The sequence below is a fragment of the Siphateles boraxobius genome, unplaced genomic scaffold (genome assembly GCF_051911475.1).
Source record: "Siphateles boraxobius isolate OS27281-9 unplaced genomic scaffold, OSU_SipBor_1 7, whole genome shotgun sequence".
NCBI lineage: Eukaryota > Metazoa > Chordata > Actinopteri > Cypriniformes > Leuciscidae > Siphateles > Siphateles boraxobius.
This window is the reverse complement of record NW_027509197.1, coordinates 24,348,810-24,373,015: the sequence shown is the minus strand read 5'-3', so window position 1 is coordinate 24,373,015 and position 24,206 is coordinate 24,348,810. Positions and strand designations below refer to the sequence as shown.

General features: G+C 42.7%; 1 protein-coding gene across 2 annotated transcripts in view; it reads right to left on the bottom strand.

The window, feature by feature from the left end:
* Nucleotides 1-1,373: 1,373 nt before the first annotated feature.
* klf12b (Kruppel like factor 12b) overlaps nt 1,374-24,206 on the bottom strand; it is a 61,452-nt gene continuing 38,619 nt past the window's right edge. Inside the window, exons 5-7 of one of the 2 annotated variants that reach the window (XM_077216306.1) lie at nt 11,881-12,038; nt 9,806-11,727; nt 1,374-4,457 (exon numbers count right to left, since the gene is read on the bottom strand). In XM_077216306.1, coding sequence (XP_077072421.1) covers nt 11,546-11,727; nt 11,881-12,038 — 340 coding nt within the window. In that variant the 3' untranslated portion in view covers nt 1,374-4,457; nt 9,806-11,545. Of the gene's footprint in view, nt 4,458-9,805; nt 11,728-11,880; nt 12,039-15,660; nt 16,088-24,206 lie in introns of those variants that run through there. The other variant, XM_077216307.1, reaches the window with a different exon arrangement.

Sequence of the window (24,206 nt, the reverse complement as noted above, 5' to 3'; positions counted from 1 at the left end):
ATTTACACCAAAATATCTGATTTACTTTTTCAAATAATGCAAGATACTTTGTGATGCCATTTATTGACATACCTCTCCTGTCCCCATGTTGAGAGAAATCAGGAGTAAGTGCAGAGGCGTTATGTGTGTTGTGTATAATATGAGGGTTATTGTAGTTCTAGACTGAATGTGAGCAGACATTTACTCATCTCACTGGCACTAAAACAGATTCAATATTCCTCAAAATGAATTAAAAAAGAAAAACGGTGAAATGTAAACTCAGAATATTATGCAAATATATACAATAACAAATATATACTTTATGTTTAATCTCACTTTATTAACCAGTGTCTTTGCTGCTGACCTTCGATGATCCAATTCAACTATACAAATAAGCAAAAATGACTTTTATATATAAACATCATATTTGTTTCATTTTTTAATTTATTTCTGAAGATAGTTTTTTTTGTTATTAAAAAACAAACAAGCAGGCCCAACCAGGTGATAAAGTAACGCAAAAGTAATGCAATGCATTACTTTCTGTAAAAAGTAACTAAGTAATTTCTTTGTTTCTTTTTTAGGGAGTAACAGTTATTTAATGCATTAGTTTTAAAAGTAATTTTCACCAATACTGCATTTATTTGATCAAAAATACAGTAATATTGTGAAATATTACATTTCTATTTTAAAATGTAATTATTCCTGTGATGGTGAAACTGAATTTTCAGCATCATTTCACTTCAGAAATCCTTCCAATATGCTGATTTGGTGTTCAAGAAACATTTATCAATGTACAATATCAATTGTACAGCTTGAAAATTTGGTGGAAACCATGATAATGTTTTTTCAGGATTCTTTAATAGAAATTCCAAAAGAACATCATGTAAAATAGAATGTGCCTTATGTTCCATTTATAATTTTCCTTTAATGGAGCATTATAAATTGCTTCACTGTCACTTTTGATCAATTTAACCCATCTTTGCTGAATAAACGTATTAATTACTACCCCCCCCCCCCCCCCCCCCAAAAAAAATTATGACACCAAACTTTTGAACGTTAGTGTTCATTTTCTGTTCTAGAGCTGTTCAGTCATGATGTCGGGTTTTTTGTGCAACCTGTAAAACTAATTTTCCATTAGCATCCCTAGGAATTTTAATGTTTTTTTTTTTAACCTTTTTTTTTTTTTAATATGGTAGCTTTAGTACAGTAAACATTGCTTACTGTTACATTACTCTAATTCAAATGCTATACAAATACATTAAAAAATTCTCATGGGAATCCATGAGACAAAAATGCACATTTTTCAGGTTTTAGGACTGAACATCTTTATTCTATTAACAGTTTTGAAATGTTAACGTGAAGTAAATGTAAATACATGACTTTATGCCAATATGTTCCATACAAAATGCAAGTTTATTAACTTCCATGCCTCCAAGATTATCAAACAAGTATAATGTATAACCTCAATTCACAGCTCAATCTTCAGGAAAAGAAAGAAAATACAGAGAATAGCAAAAAGCACAGAATATTTAGACAACTTCTGGAGAAGCAAAATAAAGCCGAAAACACTTTTAACCTCTGAAACGATCGGGACGTGACATCCTCCAATGGGAAGAGAATCCCTTTGAGGATTAGCAGGGGAAAATATCACAACTTTACAATAAATCAAACAAAAAAAAGCTCTGAATATATTTACAAATACACACACTATACATAAATACAAGAAAGATAATTACAGAATATCAGCAAAACAAGAAACAAAGGCCATTGAGTAAATACTTGATTCCAAAGAAACTAAAGCAAATACATAAACAAAGGTATTATTTTACAGAGACTGAAGGGGGGAAATGCTGCTCATGGAGGAATTATTACGCCGTACCACCAGTGTCTTAACATTCAGAATATTTCCTGTGACTGCTCGATTTCCATAACTGGGGACGTATGAGAAGTCCACACGACTTTATTAAGTCAGAGGTAAACCGGAGTCCTGTTACTTAAGCAAATGTGTCCTTCCGTAGGTGAGTATTACCATATAAATCTTATGCAGCTTCCATAGGAGACACATAAAGAATGTTCAACAAACGCCAACCTGGATATTTACAGCTTCAAAATGGTTCATAAGGCTCAGTGCATTTTAAAAGAACAGATCTTTGTGTCATGTCTGGGTGATTAAACCAGGGAAACCGTGACTTCCTGTACGCGAGGATCTTAATAACACTAGGCACTCGTCATTATTGCATAACTTTGACCCTGTTTGCCTTTGCAAAATTATGCTACAAAAAACATAAGAATGTCAAAGGAGAGGGAAAGTAATGCAGAATTGAGTAAAACAACCCGTTTTTTTTTCTGAAATCTTTCCAGTAGAATATTGATCACTATATTTGTTGCTCATGACTCTTGCATACTGTGCTGGATACACTGTTTTCATTGGGTTGCTTTTACTTTATTCACATTTTAAGAGTCAGTATAAAAACATTGAAATAGTTGCTAAAAATGAGGCAGCACCGCCTGAATACTGTAATGAACATTTAATTCGATTTTTTTTTTTTTTAATAAAAACTACATGCAACTGCAACCGGTTTCACTCGGCCCGCTCAGAGCAGGGCTCGGACCGGTCCTACATGTGCGTTTACACGGATAGTTCACCCAAATATGAAAATTCTGACATAATTTACTCACCCACGTCATTTCAAACTTGTATGAATGTCTTTCTTATAGCCTATATATTGATGCATTTTTTTTGTCGAAACAGTGAAAGTATAACATGTAAAAAATAAAAAAAAACTCCAAAAATTCTTACTGTCATACTGGTTTCGGTCAACATGAGGGTGGCTAAATGATGACAGAATTTTCAGTTTTGGCTGATCTATCTCTTTAAGATGACTAGCTTTTATTGTTCTCACACATACTGTAGAACAGTTGAACACTTTTTTTTATTATATTAGCTAAATGAATGTCTCTGAAAAATCTGCATATTACGTATAAAGATAATCCCTTGTATTTTAAAAAAGCCCTATTTTGATAGGTATTTACAGCCTGTAAAACGGAGCAATATCTTTTCACTTTCACATATATTACAACATCTTTAAAAGTATTTTTTTTTGTACAGAAAATAGTCATATGCTGATGAAGTGCCTCACATTACAGACACGCTTCAAAATACAGAATATGATAAGATACATTGGTGATTAATGTCACATCTACCTTAAAATAATTACCTCCTTCATAAAAACAAGGTGCCCATGTTATGTTCAAGCCCATAAACAACAGAATACACACGTGTGTACACAAATACATAGTGAGGAACATAAAACATGGTGGATCATAATACATAATACTTATCCATGGTGGATAATAAAAAGGAACAAACAAACAAAAAAATGCTAGAAATTGATTGGTCGTCTCTAACTGACAAACGGTTACTAAAGAATGTTTCTTGACATGTTTCCCTTCACAGCACTTCAGTTTCTTTTGTTGGTGACGAAAAGTCCCTACATGCACCAGCAACTGTGTCATTGATTGTAGATTTAGTCAGTGTGTTTGATCACTTGTGCATGCAGTCAAGTGGCCTTTCTCAATATAAATTCTAGTAATATCTAATCATTTGAGAAGCGATCATATTGCTTTCTGTAGCCACTTGAAAGTGCATATGGATCAAAGGGACAGAAGTCGTTGTCAGCTTATTACAGATGTCCTTTCAGAAACAGAATTTAGACGGTACAGTGAAAAACGGATACCTTTACATGAACTCGACCATGGGGAACGTACAGTGAATTTATCTGGGTAGAGTATATGTTAAATTAAATTACTTGTATTCATACAAGTGTGGCATATTGCTTATTTTGAGTATCTTGGTTATTGTAGTGTGTGTGTCGATATATATTAATAAGTTAAGAAATCCCTTTAGATAGATAGATAGATAGATAGATAGATAGATAGATAGATAGATAGATAGATAGATAGATAGATAGATAGATAGATAGATAGATAGATAGATAGATGGATAGATGGATAGATGGATAGATAATTTTTTTAAACAGCATTGCAGAGAAATTTAGCTCACTGGTCGACCTCTACTGGTCACTTTGGGGATTGTTCAAATGGTGTGATGGGGAAAAAAATTGTAAAAAAAACATTGGTAACATTTTATAATAAGGTTCAATTCATTAATATTAGTTAATACATAAGGTATTATGAACTAACCATGAAAAAAAATTGAATAGCACTTATTAATCTGGGTTAATGGTAATTTTTACATACACTAATAGCTTAAATTTGAACATTTCAAGTTGTTTAAACTAACAATACTCTATTGACAAACATGAATTGTATAATATATCATGAACAGAACAATTGTATAGTTATAATTTACCATTTACCTAGATTTATAAATGCTTAAAATACTTTTACTGCACACTTCCATTCAAAAGTTTGGGTTTTATCTCGGATTCCAGGAAAAAATATATTAAGCAGCACAACTGTTTTCAACATTAATAATAATAAAAAATGTTCCCTTTCAAGGGAACTTCGAGCTGCGTCAAACGCTGCGGGAACGCCCCTGCGTCGTGCGTCATGAAGCACGTATGGAATCAGCCCAATGGAGAGATGAAACGTCATAGGCGGGTGACGTCATCGACCAGGAAACTATAAAGCACCCCAAAAACACAAGCGCATTAGCTTCTGTGCTTTCAGTCGCGCTACATGTGAATCTGTCCCAGTGTGATATTGTCTGTCTTACATACCCTGCACCACACAAACAATTTATCCCTATATATATATATATTGAGAGATTATGGCGGACGAACAGCAGTTTAGAAAGTGTGTTCCTCCCTGCTCGCGTTATTTAACGAGCGGGGATACACATGATTTTTGTGTTGTTTGTTTGGAGTTCAGCATGCCCAGTTTGCTCTCGAGGGAGCAGACTGTGAGCATTGCGAGCGTTTGCCGTTAAGGACGCTCCGCTCCCGCCGATCGCTCTTTGAGGAGAGCGGTTCGGTGCGCGCTCCCCGCGGTTCGGGTCCCGCTTCTGCCGAGGCAGAGCGGCGGCGCTTATCGTGGGGATCGCAGATGGATCTCACAGCGGGGTTTGAGACGGGCTCTGCCTTATCTCTCCCTTCACCTGTGAGATCCAGTGCCTCAGTCCCGGGTTCGGAAGCACGCGCTGCGGTTTCTTCCGCTCGGGCTGAGGCACCAATGCTGCAGCTATCCAGTTCTGAGGAACTTGATGTTGTTAGTGTTGAGGGAGATGTGGAGGATTCGCCACCCCACACTCCTGAGAGTGATGAGCTTATGGAGGTGTTAACAAGAGCTGTTGAAAAACTTAATATTGAATGGCCAGTGACTAGACAGGAGTCTGTTTCTAAATCAAAGTTGGATGAGAGATTTTTGCCGTCACGTGTGCAGCCTCCACGCCGGTGCCTGCCGTTTTTCCATGATCTCCACACCGAGGTGTCGAAATCATGGAGAAAACCGGTGTCATATAGAGTGTTTAGTCCCCAGACTTCAACATACGCTAATATTATGGGAGCCAAGGCTAATGGTTATGGTGCTTTGCCTCGTGTGGAAGAGACGCTTGCGAGCCATCTCTCCCCCGAAGCAGCATCATCTTTTAAGGCACCGGCATTACCCACCAAGCCTTTAAGAAACACTTCGGCTTTGGTGGGTAAAGCATATTCGGCAGCAGGTCAGGCTGCGTCATGTCTGCATACTATGTCAATCTTGCAGGCATACCAGGCTGATCTGCTAAGGGACATGAGTGAGAGTGAGGAGGTCAGTACTGACGTAGTTCGCGAACTGCGTCAGGCTGCTGATTTATCCCTGCGTGCCACCAGAGAATCGGCCAAATTAATGGGTCGTTCTATGGCAGCTCTGGTGGCCGCAGAAAGACATTTGTGGTTAAATCAGACTAATATTAAAGAGAGAGAAAAAGCTTTTCTTTTAGATGCTCCTCTTTCTCCCATGGGGTTGTTTGGTGATGCTGTGAATTCAGTTATCGATAAATTCCAAGAAGAAAAGAAACAAACTGCAGCTTTTAAAAAGTTTCTTCCCCTTAAAGTTCATGTCCCTGGGGCTGCTGGGCGGGAGCAGCCCCGGCCGTCTTCGAGCTCATCACATAGAGCGCAGCAGAGGCAGAGTGTCGCGTCTCGTGCTCTCCCTGCTGGACAGTGGGCTCAGCCGCGACACTCTCAGCTGAAGCCTTCTCCCAGTAGAACTGATCTGAGGACAGTTATATTGGCTAAGAAGGCTTCGGCTAAGAAGAAGTCCTGACGCCAAGCCGTTCAGGATGCTGAGGGTGGTCCCCACCGAGGCGGAAAGGTGTTCACCTCTTTTTACGGTGCCCATTCCTCCTCGGTGCCCTCAGGGCCTCGTTCTGCCAACCCCGCCTTTATGCCGGGGCACAGACGATCCCAGCGAGCGCTTTCCCGAGGGACGCTCGCTCCCTCTGAGGAGGGTCTCAGAGCGGTCAGACCAGTTGTTCCCTGCCGGTGCGCCGTTACAGGGCGCTGCGTCTGCTGCTCAAGTGACACCAGAGGCCAGTCTCGAGAGGCTGGTACCCTTAGTAGAATTTCTGGCAGAGTGGAAAAGCCTTCCAAAAATATCTCATTGGGTCCTGCAGACAGTAGAAAAGGGTTATGCTATCCAGTTCAGGTGTCGTCCACCAAAATTCAGAGGGGTTCTGCACACAGTGGTGGGCCCCGAGGAGGCTCTGGTATTGGAACAAGAGGTGAAAACGCTCCTTCAAAAAGAGGCTATAGAACGGGTTCCTCCTCCCAGTTTGGAGTCAGGTTATTACAGCCGATATTTCATCGTTCCAAAGAAGGATGGGGGGTTGCGTCCAATTTTAGACCTGCGCATATTGAATCGCTCGGTAGGGAAGCTAAAATTCAAGATGCTCACTATCAAGCAGATCGTGTCTCAAATCAGGTCCGAGGACTGGTTTGTCACGATAGATCTGAAGGACGCATACTTCCATGTGTCCATCCTTCCACAACACAGGAAGTTCCTGAGGTTCGCCTTCGGGGGCGAGGCGTACCAGTACAGGGTTCTTCCGTTTGGCCTAGCTTTATCTCCCCGCACTTTCACGAAATGCATGGATGCAGCACTAGTGCCTCTGAGGCTTCAGGGCATTCGTATTCTCAATTACATCGACGATTGGTTGATTTTAGCTCAGACCCAGCAGATGGCGGTTCGGCATCGAGATGTCGTCCTCGCTCATATCAGAAAGTTGGGGTTGAGGCTGAACGCAAAGAAAAGTGTATTATCTCCTTCCCAGAAGACCACTTTTCTGGGTGTCGTTTGGGATTCGGTATCGATGCGGGCGCGACTCTCTCCGACCCGCATCGCTTCGATTCTCTCAGCTGTGAAACAAGTGAAGCTAGGCCAGCTACTCACTGTCAAGCAGTTTCAGAGACTGTTGGGTCTGATGGCAGCAGCGTCCAACGTTATACCTTGCGGCCTGTTGTACATGAGACCGCTACAGTGGTGGCTCAGGACCAAGGGATTCTCCCCGAGGGGAAATCCGCTCCGCACGTTCAAAGTCACGCGGCGCTGCCTTCGTGCTCTGGTCATGTGGAGAGAAACTTGGTTCCTATCCAAAGGTCCTGTGCTGGGGGCTCTTTGTCGTCGCATAACGCTAACGACGGATGCTTCCCTCACAGGGTGGGGGGCGGTCATGAGTGGTCGCCCAGCCCAAGGTCTGTGGCAGGATCATCATCTTTCGTGGCACATAAATTGTCTAGAGATGTTGGCTGTTTTTCAGGCTCTGAAACACTTCCTAACAGACCTGAGAGGCCATCATGTGTTAGTTCAATCAGACAACACGTCGGTGGTCTCTTATATAAATCATCAGGGGGGCCTGCGGTCTCGCCGGCTTTACAAGTTGGCCCGTCAGATCCTCCTGTGGTCCCAAGGGAAGCTACTATCTCTGAGAGCAATGTATCTCCCTGGGTATTTGAATGTGGTAGCAGACTCCCTGTCGAGGCAGGGGCCGAGGCCAGGGGAATGGAGACTCCACCCCGAGGTGGTGGAGCTCCTTTGGTTGAGTTTCGGTCGCGCCGAGGTGGACCTATTCGCTTCCAAGGAGACCACTCATTGTCATTGGTGGTTCTCCATCACTCTTCCAGCCCCCCTGGGGTTGGATGCTATGGTGCAGCCGTGGCCGAGGTCACGTCTGTACGCCTTTCCCCCGATTGCTCTGTTACCAGGAGTTCTGGGGAGGGTCCGCCGGGACGGGGTCAGTCTACTACTAGTAGCCCCGTTCTGGCCGGCCCGAGTATGGTTTGCGGACCTGATTTCTCTCCTGGACGGTTCTCCTTTGGAGCTCCCGGTCAGGAGGGATCTACTCTCCCAGGCGGGGGGCACGATACTTCACCCCCGCCCAGAATTGTGGAAACTGTGGGCTTGGCCTCTGAGGGGGCCCAGCTCATAGACTCCGGTCTCTCAACCGAGGTTGTTGAGACCATTCTTAACTCCAGAGCTCCATCCACGAGGAAGCTTTATGCCTTGAAGTGGAAACTTTTCACTTCTTGGTGTGGAGAACACCTGCAGGACCCAGTTAACTGCCCAGTGGGTGCAGTGCTGGAATTCCTGCAGGAGCGCTTCTCCACAGGGTTATCCCCCTCCACACTAAAGGTGTATGTGGCGGCACTAGCTGCTTACCACGTCCCTTTCAGTGGAGTTTCTCTTGGGAGACACCCGCTTATAACTCGTTTCCTCCGTGGCACTTTGAGGCTGAGGCCAGCAGTTCGTACGAGGGTGCCGACTTGGGATCTGGCCATTGTATTAGAAGGTCTTTCCCTAGCTCCTTTTGAACCTATCGAAGAAGTTCCCGAGAAGTTTCTCACTTTTAAGACTATCTTTTTGCTTGCTATCTCTTCACTAAAAAGAATCGGAGATTTGCAGGCTCTGTCGGTTTCACCCTCGTGCCTGGAATTTGCACCTGGCATGGTTAAAGCTTTTCTGCATCCTAGACCAGGTTACGTTCCTAAGGTTCCTACTAATATTGTTAGACCTACGGTTCTGCAGGCTTTCTGTCCTCCTCCATTTATGTCATCGGACCAGGAGAAACTTAATTCACTCTGCCCTGTTAGGGCATTAGACGCTTATGTCCACAGAGCTGCCCTGTGGAGGAAATCAGAACAACTTTTTGTATGTTTCGGGCCACCCAGGAAAGGGTGTCCGGCGTCTAAACAGAGAATGAGCAAGTGGGTGGTTGAGGCTATCTCACTTGCTTATGAGTCGGCTGGCCAGCCTTCACCTTTGGTTGTCCGAGCTCACTCTACCAGGAGTATGGCTGCTTCTAAAGCTCTTTTGTCGGGGGTTTCCCTGAGTGATGTTTGTGATGCGGCTGGATGGTCTTCACCGCATACTTTTATTAAGTTCTATGACCTAGACTTAAGCTCTACCCCTGGGGCACAGGTGCTCTCGTCCTCTGTGCGCTAGTCTCACATGACGGTCATTTGGTCCTATGGCGACGTGGGTATTCGCGTTCCCGCAGCGTTTGACGCAGCTCGAAGTTCCCTTGAAAGGGAACGTCTCGGTTACGTATGTAACCCTAGTTCCCTGATAGGGAACGAGACGCTGCGTCGCTCCGCCATACTCCCGGCACTCCCGTTAGCGCTTCCTTCAAGCCTATCAGAAGCTAATGCGCTTGTGTTTTTGGGGTGCTTTATAGTTTCCTGGTCGATGACGTCACCCGCCTATGACGTTTCATCTCTCCATTGGGCTGATTCCATACGTGCTTCATGACGCACAACGCAGGGGCGTTCCCGCAGCGTTTGACGCAGCGTCTCGTTCCCTATCAGGGAACTAGGGTTACATACGTAACCGAGACGTTTCTTGGGCAGCAAGCATATTCAAATGATTTCTGAAGGATCATGTGACCCTATAGATTAGAGTAATGATGCTGAAAATTCAGCGTTGCCACCACAGGAATAAATAAAATGTTATATTATATATAAATAAATGATATATTAAAATAAAAAAACAGTTATTTCAATTTGTAATATTAATTCTCATTATTGTTTTACTATATATTTGATAAATTAACTGCAGCCATGGTGAACTTAAGAGACTTCTTTCAAAAACAAAAAAATCTTATAGACAGCAAACTTTTGAAAAGCAGTGTACATTGTTAGTTCAATGTTACTCAATGCATTAACTACTTGAAGTGTTTTTAAAATAATTAGCAAATGGATCCACTGATGTTTGCAAAGACTTTAACTGAAGCATTAACACAGTACTTACAGTACTTCAGTAAATATAAAGTAAAGGACAAAGCCTATCAATGCTGCTGTACTGACCATAAATTACATCTACAGTAGGCTTCATAATCCAAAAGCAATCTCACAAAAGGAAAAGAAAACAGAGGTTTCCTCTGCATATTCTACAAAGCGACTTCACCTCCAAAATGTGGCCGCTAGAAATCCACTATAAATACAAGAGGTATAGGAATTATAGAAAACAAAGCGGCACTGGTAGAAATCCAAAGTTTTGTCCGGGTTTCAAAGCCACCTGATGTAAGTACGTACTGTACATACTGATAGATAGATAGATAGATAGATAGATAGATAGATAGATAGATAGATAGATAGATAGATAGATAGATAGATAGATAGATAGATAGATAGATAGATAGATAGATAGATAGATAGATAGATAGATAGATAGATAGACAGATAGATAGATAGATAGATAGATACGTACTGTATAGGTGTAAGAGCCAGACCAGCTCACCCATCTGGTGCTCAGAATGAGTATATTGCTCTTCTACCTCGAGTTACCTGTCTGAGTAGACCCTCATTATCCAGATTTACTCTAATTAGTGAGTTAGTGTGATGAAACTAAGACAAATGTGGATGGTAGACTGCAGAAGCCCAAGTATGTTTTGTCTGTTTATCAAATTGAATCAATTTCAGTTTAAAATCAACAGTTGTGGGGAACAGAAGATATAATGACCCAAAACATAGGTTGTTTTTGTTGCGTAATCTCATTCGCTGGTATGTTAACCTGTAAATGGCAACCTCTGAAACCTCCAGAATCACTGGCCCAAAGCCTCCGTCATCAGAAGAACTGCATGATCCTTCACAGATGTGTCTGGCTCTTGATGTTCCACAAAAATGTAAATGTAAAAAATTGTGGAAGCATACAATTCCCGGTCAAGCTCCCCTTTGCATCTGCCAGAAACACACATAAAGCCCTTCAACTCTGCGTTTCTTCACATTGTAGTTGCCCACTGAGAAGCAGCCATGTTTAAACAGAACACAAGGATGATTCAGAATGGAAAAATCAGAAAACGAACCGTTTGTCCGAGTGAAATATTCCTTTGAACACACATGAGACAATCAACATCCTGGACTCCAAATGTTTCAGGCCTGTAGATGAGCCTCCTCCCTCCCTGAATGGGCCCTGTTTAGCTCTGCAAATGTGAGGAAAGCATTGTACTCCTCCTTCACTTGTTCTTTTATCCTCTCTATCTCTCTTTCTCAGGGGCAGGGATGGCCATTTTTGTATCCAGCCCAGCTGAACACTATTGGGGGAGATCCAGCTCTCCCGCGTGTGTGTGGATTCAGACCAGCATGTGTCTGCGACGATGCAGGGCCAGATGGTCTGAGCGGGAAAAGCTTCGGTCGCAGTCCCCACACTTAAAGGGTTTGACCCCTGTGTGTTTACGGTAATGCCGTGTCAGCTCGTCCGAGCGGGCGAACTTCCATGTGCAGCCGTCCCAGGTGCACTTGTATGGCTTCTCACCTGGGGGAGATAATGGATCACTTAAGCAAAAAGAAACCCAGATGAAATTCGTAAAATCTGAACCAAATCAAGACTGGTTAACTAGAATCCCCCAAAATCAAATAATTTGGTAGTGAAACTATGTGTATGGACAGCATTTGTGTGCTCACTTACCTGTGTGTGTCCTCCGGTGTGCCTTTAAATGGGAGCTCTTAGTATAAACTTTATTACAGCCTGCAAAGTCACACCTGTGGATGCGTCTTTTCTTGGAGTCTGGAGATTCAGGAGGCTGTGGCCGTCGAATGCTCTCAATACTGAATGGTGACATGGAACTGAGGCACAGAAAAAGACATTTTAATCAGGAAACTTGTTCAGCATCCTAAACAAAATACTTAACACAGAAGCATGTATACAAGATAATTGCTTCCACCATGTGGTAACATGATTTTAAAGCAGTAGTACTTAGACATGGATCAAGTTTGCATGTGTCAGTATTACATGTCATATTTATTATGACAAAGTGTTCCAAGCACTTATTTTCAGCAGCAGCGCTCGCAGTGTGGTGAATCTATGCGTTAAAGCAAATTAAATCATATTTCACCTCAGCTGTGAATGTTAGTTTGCCATCTCAATGTAATGCAATAAGTAAAAAATGGCAAGAAACATATTTCTCCTGACTTTTCCCTCACAAGCTAGGATCACTAATAATGTTTTATGCTTTTGAAAGAAGTCTCTTATGCTTGCCAAGGCTACATTTATTTGATCAATAATATTGTGAACTAATATACAATTTAAAATCCCTTTCTCCTTTAATGTATATAAAAGTATAATTTATTAATATGATGGAAAAGCCAATACTCCAGTCTTCAGTCAGGTTATTCTTCAGAAATAATTTGCTGGTCAAGAAACATTATCATTATACATGTGGAAGCAGAATGTTCATTTGAAACTGTCATAAAATGTATTTGAATTATAAATGTATTTACTGTCACTATTTCTTATATATATACACAGGTCCTTCTCAAAAAATTAGCATATTGTGATAAAGTTCATTATTTTCCATAATGTAATGATAAAAATTAAACTTTCATACATTTTAGATTCATTGCACACCAACTGAAATATTTCAGGTCTTTTATTGTTTTAATACTGATGATTTTGGCATACAGCTCATGAAAACCCAAAATTCCTATCTCAAAAAATTAGCATATCATGAAAAGGGTCTCTAAACGAGCTATTAACCAAATCATCTGAATCAACTAATTAACTCTAAACACCTGCAAAAGATTCCTGAGGGTTTTAAAAACTCCCAGCCTGTTTCATTACTCAAAACCGCAATCATGGGTAAGACTGCCGACCTGACTGCTGTCCAGAAGGCCATCATTGACACCCTCAAGCAAGAGGGTAAGACAGAAAGAAATTTCTGAACAAATAGGCTGTTCCCAGAGTGCTGTATCAAGGCACCTCAGTGGGAAGTCTGTGGGAAGGAAAAAAGTGGGGCAAAAATGCTGCACAATGAGAAGAGGTGACCGGTCCCTGAGGAAGATTGTGGAGAAGGACCGATTCCAGACCTTGGGGGACCTGCGGAAGCAGTGGACTGAGTCTGGAGTAGAAACATCCAGAGCCACCGTGCACACGCGTGTGCAGGAAATGGGCTACAGGTGCCGCATTCCCCAGGTCAAGCCACTTTTGAACCAGAAACAGCGGCAGAAGCGCCTGACCTGGGCTACAGAGAAGCAGCACTGGACTGTTGCTCAGTGGTCCGAAGTACTTTTTTCGGATGAAAGCAAATTTTGCATGTCATTCGGGAAATCAAGGTGCCAGAGTCTGGAGGAAGACTGGGGAGAAGGAAATGCCAAAATGCCTGAAGTCCAGTGTCAAGTACCCACAGTCAGTGATGGTCTGGGGTGCCATGTCAGCTGCTGGTGTTGGTCCACTGTGTTTTATCAAGGCCAGGGTCAATGCAGCTAGCTATCAGGAGATTTTGGAGCACTTCATGCTTCCATCTGCTGAAAAGCTTTATGGAGATGAAGATTTCATTTTTCAGCACGACCTGGCACCTGCTCACAGTGCCAAAACCACTGGTAAATGGTTTACTGACCATGGTATTACTGTGCTCAATTGGCCTGCCAACTCTCCTGACCTGAACCCCATAGAGAATCTGTGGGATATTGTGAAGAGAAAGTGGAGAGACGCAAGACCCAACACTCTGGATGAGCTTAAGGCCGCTATCGAAGCATCCTGGGCCTCCATAACACCTCAGCAGTGCCACAGGCTGATTGCCTCCATGCCACGCCGCATTGAAGCAGTCATTTCTGCAAAAGGATTCCCGACCAAGTATTGAGTGAATAACTGAGCATAATTATTTGAAGGTTGACTTTTTTTGTATTAAAAATACTTATTTTATTGGTCGGATGAAATATGCAAATTTTTTGAGAATTTTGGGTTTTCATGAGCTGTATGCCAAAATCATCAGTATTAAAACAATAAAAGACCTGAAATATTTCAGTTGGTGTGCAATGATTCTAAAATATATGAAAGTTAAATTTTTATCATTACATTATGGAAAATAATGAACTTTATCACAATATGCTAATTTTTTGAGAAGGACCTGGGCCTGTATATATATATATGTACATACACACACTCACTGGTCACTTTATTAGGTACACCTTGCTAGTACCGGTTTGGACCCCTTTTGCCTTCAAATTAGCTTTATTTTTTCATGGCATAGATTCAAAAAGGTACTAAAAAAGGTTCAAAAAGGTACTAGAAACATTGCACAGAGATATTGGTTCATATTGACATGATAGCATCACAAAGTTGCTGCAGATTTGTTGGCAGCACTTCCATGATGTGAATCTCCTGTTCCAGCCCAATCCAAAGGTTCTCTATTTAGTGAACTCGTTGTCATGTTCAAGAAACCAGTTTGAGATGATCTGAACTGTGACATGCTGCGTTATACTACTGGAAGTAGCCATCAGAACATGTTTACACTGTGGTCATAAAGGGATGGACATGGTCAGCAACAACACTCAGGTAGACTGCGGTGTTTAAATGATGCTCAGTTGGTACTAAAGCCCCCAAAGTGTGCCAATAAAATACCCTCCGCACCATTACACCACCAGCAGCAGCCTGAACCGTTGATACAAGGCAGGATGGAGCCATGCTTTTATGTTGTTTACTCCAAATACTGACCCAACCATCTGAATGTCGCAGCAGAAATCAAGACTCCTCAGACCAGGCAACGTTTTTCCAATCTTCTATTGTCCAATTTCGGTGAGCCTGTGTGAATTGTAGCCTCAGTCTCCTGTTCTTCTTTCCTGACCTCTGGTATCAACAAGGCATTTTTGCCCACAGAACTGGCACTCACTGAAAATGTTCTTCTTTTTAAGATCATTCTCTGTAATCCCTAGAGATGGTTGTGTGAGAAAACCCCAGTAGATCAGCAGTATATGAAATACTCAGACCAGCCTGCCTGCCACCGACAACCATTCCACTTTCTTCCACATTCTGATGCTGTTTGAACATCAGCAGATTGTCTTGATCATGTCTACATGCCTAAATAAATAACCGGTGACTGCGTATATATATATATATATATATGTATATATATATATATATATATATATATATGAAAAAAAATTGATTCTCTAAGCAATATTTTACTGATTTTTATCTGATTTATTGTTTTTTTGTTACTTATTGCTAATGTTATACTTAAAATGTATCACTAGGTGGCGGTGTAAGCCAGCTGCATTTGGTACATGATGGTACAAAGCAACTGATTAGAGGCCAAAAAACATGCCTTTTTTTTCTTACAAAACAAGCCATAATTCTTATAGATATTTGACATTTGTTGCTTGTTAGTTTGCTGTTACTAAAATCCAAGAGAATGTTTTAACATACTTATTCCAAATCACAATATTATAGGATCAGATGTGCAGTTGGGAAAATGAATTATTGCCATTCCAGACGGTGGGCCCGATTTCAGACTGTAAAGCTGGCTCTCATTGACAGGATTTGTACATGATATCAACCAATGAGTTCACTGGACTGTTGGAGAAGAGCAGAGAGCCACGTAAGTGTGAGGACACGCTGTGTTTTAAAGCGAGAGATCGCACTAGTCGTTTTGTTCCATTTCTCCCATAGGTAGAGACAGAGAGGAGCGCCTAATTACATTACATTGTCCTCGCTCGCCTTCCCTTCTAAGGTAATAAGAGCTGTATGTCCCCTGCTTTGCTGATTGGCATGGGCCGGGCCTGGGGGGCGGAGCCAGACAACCCCTCCAGTGAACTGTCTCCACCACACGCAGCCCACTTCCTGTTTCTCCCCTGCTCCTGGGTCACCTGTTGGTGTTGGTGCGCTGCCAAGCGAAGGCCTAGCGGAAATGAGCCAATGTGTGAGAAATGAGGTTGAACTCTCTCTCGCTGCCTCGAGCAAAAGCACACAGAGTGAAAGAGAGAGAGAGAAAGAGACCCAGGAGGGGAGAAGTGAAATTGAGAAGAGGAGACAAAGAGAAGCCGAGAAAGAGGCAATGAGCCAAACAGGTTGTTTTCTCTCTCTCTCTCTCTCTCTCTCTCTCTCTCTCTCAGAGAAATTACAAGAGATCGAAAGAGAGTCACAGAGAGTTTCTGTGAGAATGAAAGTTGGTGGCAAGATAAAAATGGAGGGGGGTTGATGTTGGAAGGAGAGCTTGGAGGGAGTGAGGGAGCATGAAGGGAGTGACAGGATTTACAGTGGAAAGAACTCTCACAGGATGTTTACAGTCTGATATATTTCAGAGGGGACGCCACTGACATAAATAGTGATACAGTATTCTGAATCGTGGAAAATGACTTGAAAATACATATTCACCTAACAGGTACTGTACAGATTCCTATTCCCTTTATTGTCCTTCTCAAATCAGGTGCATTGTCAATAGAAATCGACCAATATATTATTTTATTCAATCAGCCAAAGCTATACATCTAAATATATATAAATATATATATATATATATATATATTTGCTTTATAATTACAGCTCAAAACACGCGAGGGAAACTAAATATAAAATGAATATAAACACACACTACCGTTCAAAATTTTCAGGCCGTTAAGATTTTTAAATGTTTTTGAAACAAGTCTCTTAAGCTACGTTCACACCGCCAGAGACTTTGTCGCTGTATGTCGCTAGGCTCTGTACTGTGAAGTCGCTTGTGGGCGTTCGTAGTGCTGTCGCTCTAATGTTATTGGTAGACTGCACGTCTGGCCATATCTATACAAAATACCATCACAAGTGATATATACAACTATACAATTTTAATTTGACTAGGAATTAGGCTCAAAAGAAACAGTATATGCTGTTGGGGGAGTGTTTTTATATTACCACAGCAGTGTTCAGTGGATTAAATAATTTACTAGATTAACGATCGATCAATCAACAAATTAAACTCACTCATACTGTCATAAATTACTAAAACGTCATTCGAATTTGACAAATAATCAATTTTCTTGTCCCTAATAGTCAACACAATGCAGGGGAAACTGTAAAATGAACTGCAGGAGTACTAAACTTGCATCATAAAATTACACCACTCGAACTATAAATGTATGAATTAAACTCACTGAGACTGTCGACAGTTTCTTTTCCATGCATCATTTTATTATATCCATATGTGGTTACAGTCAAATCATATAAAACCGTGAAATCATCCTCGAACTCTTCTGTCTTCCCTGCACTCGATACGGTGACTTAAGCTCCACTGAAAAGGCTTCTTTCCTATTGGTTGTCGCTCGCGAAAATCGCTTCTCATTTGCATAAAGTTGAAATTTCTCAACTTTTGTCGCTTGTCTCTTGTCACGCCCACATTCTGTCGCCAACGGTCATTGTCGCTCGTGTCGCCGGAAGTCGCCAGCGCTCCATTGAAATGAATGGTATCATGTCGCTTTGTCGCTGCGTGTCGCTGGCGGTGTGAACGGGGCTTTATGCTGACCATGGCTGCATTTTTTTCTTGTTCAAAAATAGGCTACAATAAAATGTTGTGAAATATTATTACAATTTTAAAAAGCTGTTTTCTATTTTAATACATTTTAAAATGAAATTTAAATCCTGTCAAGGTAAAGCTGAATTTTCATCAGCCTATCCAGCATTTATTTGAAATAGAAAACTTTTGTAATATTATACATTTCTGTTATGCGATTTCTATTAACAATTGACCTATGGCTAAGCCACGCCCCCAAACGCGATGAGCCAATCACAGTGTGCATAGCTATCCCATACACTCGGACATTCTCTGCTTCCTCGTCCATTGAAATGCATTGCAGTTAGTCAGGTTTCAGTCGTTTTTATATGTTTTTTCTTGTCCTTTTAAGTTTAAAATGGTCAAACGGTGTGCATGGAGTACATGCAACTCCGACACTAGGTATCCCGAGAGGCTGGGCGACGGTGTGTATTTTTTACCCTTTCCCAAGCCACATCTCAACCGAGATAATTGTCTGGATTAAGTTATGGTAGACCACAACACCAACTAAACGTGGATAAATTAAACAAGGATGTCTACATCTGTTCTAAGATAAGTCAACAACTTATTTGAACGTTATCTTTTACATCTCTAACGTAACGTTAGCCTAACATTAGAAAACGTTAACGTTAGCTTCTAGCTGCGTTGTACATCATGTCACTTAGCTTCATTAACGTATCTGTAAATAACCGAGATAACAAATTGTCATGGACTCATCCAGAGTTCTTCAAAATAACACATGGAGGACGTTGAATGCCATCTTTATATTTATTTACATTCTCCCAATCCAGTAAAGTGCAAGGTGCTCACAGGTGCCACAGCATGAAAAATTAACAAAAGAAAAAAAAACCAACTTCAATATACCAAAAACAATAACCTTGCATCAGGTCTAATACTTCAATCAGAGTACTCCGTTGATACAGCATTCACTACCACCAGTCTTAGCTCTCTTGATCACTTCATTATGTGAGAATCTATACACCTGGGTACAACCATTTCTCAGCAATAATCACATGGGGAAGTAATAAAGACCATGAACATGTAATAAATATCAAGTAAAAATATTATGTGATCAAGTAACTCCATTTCCTTCACCACACAAATTTCAATAACAGTACAAACTTCAATAAGTAAACTTCAGCAATAATTAGAGAAAATACACATTAACATCAACCAATTCCCCTTCCTTTCCCACCATACTTGGTATCTCCCACTTCCCATGATGCAACACAACACAGGTATAAAAATCATGAGGAAAGTCCATTCCAGTCTTTTACCCAAATCAAGATGGCCACCACCATGTATGCTGATCCAGGTGACAATCAACAGTCTGCAGCAAACTTTAAATGTCCTCTGGGCTAGTGCTCAGATGGCCAGTCTGAGACACAACAGCATAGTTGTAGATAGATTTGTGTGGCTAATCCATCTCTCATGTCGCTGGTACACTAAGGTAAATAAAGAGTCTTTTAACAACCAAGTATGTGTTCATGTGTTTTGTGGAAGGGCTACCAAGGGGTCACAAAGAACTGAGGGTAGCTCTGTGACACTTCTCCCTCCTTCTGCAGACGACCCCTGTCGTCCCAAGTGTCAAAGTTCTGCCCCTCCAAGAACCCGGGTCGAAGAACCCACTTTAGCATTTACCTCCTCTGGGATTCGAGACAAAAAGTCAGCCACCTTGTTCCTAGCTCCCGGACAGTATTTCACAGTGAACTGGTAGGGCTGGAGAGAAAGAGACCATCTCGTAATCCGGGCATTAGAGTCTTTCATGCGCTCCAACCATTGCAGAGCTCGATGGTCGGTTTCTAACACAAAGGGTCTCCCCAACAGGTAGTACCGAAGTGAATCCGTGGCCCATTTAATGGCCAAGCACTCCTGTTCCACTGTCGAATAGCGTGTTTCTCGAGGGAAAAGTTTTCGACTCAAGAATGCCACTGGCCTGCGATCTCCATCCACTTCCTGCAGTAACACCGCCCCCTGCCCGACTCCAGAGGCATCCGTCTGCAGGATGAATGGTTTCTGGAAATCTGGGCTAAGGAGAACAGAGTCTCCACATACTGCTTCTCGTAAGTCCCGAAAAGCTCGCTCACCCTGCTCCGTCCAGACCACCTTGTTGGGCGCCGTGGATCTAGTGAGATCTGTAAGCACAGAGGCCCTGGCAGAAAAGTTAGGTATAAACCTGCGATACCATCCCAACAAGCCCAGGAAAGATCTCACCTGTTTCTTAGTTGTGGGGGGTTGGTACCTTCGGATAGCCTCTATCTTCTCCTGCTGCGGCCGAATGACTCCTCCTCCAATCACAAAACCCAAGTAACTGATCTCTCTCTTGGCTATTATACACTTCTTAGGGTTAATGGTAAGCCCGGCTGCCTTAATCCTCCCCAGGACTTGCCGCAGATGTTGACAGTGTTCTTCCCAGGTTTCACTGAAGATGACCACATCATCCAGATAGGCTGCAGCAAACTCCCTGGTACCTTGCAGGATCTGGTCCATTAAACGTTGGAAAGTCGCTGGTGCCCCCTGCAGGCCAAATGGCATAACCCTGAAATGGAATAACCCAAATGGGGTTTTAAAAGCTGTCAGTTCCTTGGCTCTGGCAGTTAAAGGGACCTGCCAGTACCCCTTGCATAAGTCCACAGTGGATAGGTATTTGGCTTTGCCCAGTCTTTCCACCAACTCATCAATTCTTGGCATTGGATAAGGGTCTACCTTGGACAGGCTGTTCAACTGTCTGAAGTCAATGCAAAATCTAAGGGTTCCATCCTTTTTGGGGACTAGAACAATGGGGCTACACCACTCACTAAGGGATGGTTCAATCACACCCATGGAGAGCATAATATCTAGCTCATCCTTAAGCACTGTCACCAGGCGTTCAGGGATCCGATAACTCTTCTGACGGGCGGGAGTTGCCTCCTTAAGGATGACATCATGTAGTACCAGGTTAGTACACCCAGGCTTCTCCTGAAACAGCCTGGGATCCACCAACTGCTTTACCTGGTCTCTTTGAGGTTGCTCTAGATGGGCTATATCCACAGCTTGTTGGGTGGAGCTGGTTGGAAAGTACTGCTCTGTTGGTTCCTCTTCCTCCCCAACCACACGAACGAAAAGTTGCACAGCCCCGGTCTCCTTCCTGTGGTGGAATTCTTTCAACAAATTAATATGGAAATTTTGCTTTTTCTTACCCCGCTCTGGCATTGAGATCTCGTAGGTGACTCTACCCGTTTTCCGCAAAACCTCGTAGGGTCCATGCCACTTAGCTAGCAACTTGTTCTCACTGGTGGGTAGCAGCAGCAGCACTTTTTGGCCAGGCTCAAACGATCTCTCTCTTGCCCTCTTATCATACCAAACTTTCTGAGTTTGCTGAGCTCTTCTTATGTTCTCCTGGGCCAATGATGTAATTTCTTCCAGACGCTCCCTCATTTGGACCACGTACTGGACCACACTGCACATACCATCCTTGGGTCCCTCCCACTGCTCTTTGAGCAGGTCCAACAGTCCTCTCACCTGTCGGCCGTATAACAGTTCAAATGGGGAGAAACCCGTGGACGCTTGCGGCACCTCTCTGTAAGCAAACAACAGATAAGGTAACCATTGGTCCCAGTCCGACCCTGACTTGGAAACAAACTTGCGCAGCATGCTTTTGAGGGTTTGGTTGAACCGTTCAACCAAGCCGTCAGTCTGGGGGTGGTATGGTGTGGTCTTAATGGCCCTTATTCCCAACAGTTGATACACCTGTTTCAACAGCAAGGACATAAAATTAGTACCCTGATCTGTTAAGATTTCGCAAGGAATCCCCACTCTGGAAAACAGCTGCACAAGACAGTTCGCTACTTGTCTAGCTTTGATGTTTCTAAGGGGAAAAGCTTCTGGGTATTTGGTGGAATAATCACAGATTACCAGAATATACCGATTTCCATTCTTACTTCTTTCCAGGGGCCCCACTATATCCATTCCCAGACGACTAAAGGGTGTGTAAATGACCGGCAATGGTAACAAATGTGCAGGTGCAACTCTCCTTCCTGATGTCATTTGACACTCTGTACAAGTACGAATAAACTCTGTTATCTCCGTATACATTTTGGGCCAACTGAACCGACTTGAAACCCTTGCTAACGTTTTCTGCTTGCCTAAGTGTCCAGACCACGGAACAGAGTGCCCCAAAGACATAACCGTCTGACGCATTGATTCCGGAACTACCAACGCTTCAACCTCCCCTTTCACCTGATAGAGTATACCTTTTTTCACAATGTACTCTTCATCCACCAAACACGATCCAACCTTTTTCCTAACACCCTCTACTACAGACACCTTCTGGAACCAGTCTTGTAAAGTAGGATAATTTTTCTGTACTTCAGCTATGTCCTCAGGGATTGTCATATCAAGAGGGCATTCTGGCACAGGTAGCTCCTCAACCTGCTCTTTCACACTACCCTCAAACTTCCGTTTCCGCCTTTCCTTTTTAGATGTACGTCTTTTCTCCACGGCTACCTCAAAGTCAACACCAGCAAAAGGCATCTCCTTGAAGTCGGCTATAGCACTCTGGGCTCGAGTTACCGCATAACAAGGCTGAACTTTGGGCACCAAATCACAAAGAATGGGAAGATCTCGCCCTAGTACTACTTCATGCGGTAACTGGGACGCAACGGCCACCTGCAACAAGAAAGTCTGTCCCTGCACTGTTAGGTAAATCTCTGCAATCGGATACTCCCTAACTTCTCCATGCACACAGCAAACTTTAATGGATTCTTGGGTAAGGTATTCATCTTCAGAAACCAAGCTGTCATGCACTAATGTCTGAGTGCTACCCGTATCCACTAAGGCCTTAGCCGACTGACCATTCACAAGTACCGGCGTCAATATGTCTGTGGGGCGTGTCTGTCCAGACTCATGGGCTGAAGTTTGGGGCAGGTAGGGGCGGGGATCATAACAGAAAGCAGAATGCTTAACCTTCCTGGATGGACAACAAGGCTTTGTATGTCCTACCTCCCCACAATAGTAACATCTAACTTCCTGCTTGTTAGTATTATCCCCTTGTTTTCTAACAAAACCCACTTTACCCTGGCCATGACCACCCTCACCCCCAGACTTACTTGGCCATCTTTGACTTCGACCTCCAAAGCTGTGCTGGGCCTCCTGGCGTGTGGCCAGGTACGTCTCTGCAAGTTTTGCTGCTTCTTCGGCTGTGGCTGGATCATGCTCCTTAATCCACACTGCCATGTCAGAGCTTATCATTCGCATAAATTGCTCCAAGATAATAAGTTCGGACAACTGCTGAATAGTACACATCTCTGGCTTCACCCATTTTGAGAAGAGATCTTTCAATCGCACATAAAGCTCACGGGAGTTCTCGTCTGGCAGAATCTCTGATGAGCGAAACCTTTGCCGGTAGATCTCTGCATTAATCTGATATTTCATAAGTATCGCCTCCTTAACCTTATCATAGACCTCAGCATCATTCCCATCCATGGCTAGATAGGCACCCCGTGCCTTTCCCGTTAACAGAGGAACCAGTCTGATTGCCCAATTGGCCTGAGGCCATCTGCACGCAGTGGCCATCCTTTCAAAGGTTGTCAAGAACTGCTCGATGTCATCATCTCTTGTCAAGGGATGTAATCTTGGCTCGATGCTTCCTGATGACGTACTTTCTCCGGTTGGCACTGGGCTTGCAGCTGTAAACGCGGCCTGACTTCCTCTGTGGTCCCCTCCAGCCTGGATCTGGATCACCTGATGCTGTATTTGCTGGAATTGGTGCTGCATATTTCGCCAACGCTGGTCTTGCTTCACCATTACTTGCTCCATCCGATCATCCCGGGCGGCTTGGGACTGCAGGAGAACTTTAACCAGGCTGGCCAGTTCTGATACACTTCCCTCTGTCGGGCCCGCTGCTTCTTGCAACTCCGTAGAGCTGGGCGGCTCTTGATCCATTCCCAACTGCTCATCTGCGCCCGCACCTCGGTCTTGTCTGGTCTTGGGTGGCATAACGATCTCACTTCTGACACCACATGTCATGGACTCATCCAGAGTTCTTCAAAATAACACATGGAGGACGTTGAATGCCATCTTTATATTTATTTACACAAATATTAGCAATGTTGTGCTGAATGATTCATGTAAATACTGTAGCACCAAACTAACGGAGAGGTAGACTACTCTTGGTAAAGATGGTAAAAAGGCTTCCTGGAAACGTATGCAACTTAGACCTGTACATATTTAATTTGATCATGAACCATTAATTACATATTGCAGCACAATATATATTTTAGACAAATTTTTACCAAAATATATAACTATATAATCTTTCTGTCTCCAAAAATCATCAATTGCCTCATGTGAAATGTCTCCTGCTGTGACAGCTGCCATAGCGCCTGTCACCGAATGTTAACTGTTTGTCCGAGTGAGTGGAGGGGGCGTGGCTTAGCCACAGGTCAATTGAATGTGTCCATGACACTTGCTTAATAAAAGTATTAATGTCTTTCAAAAAACAATCCCAAATGATTGA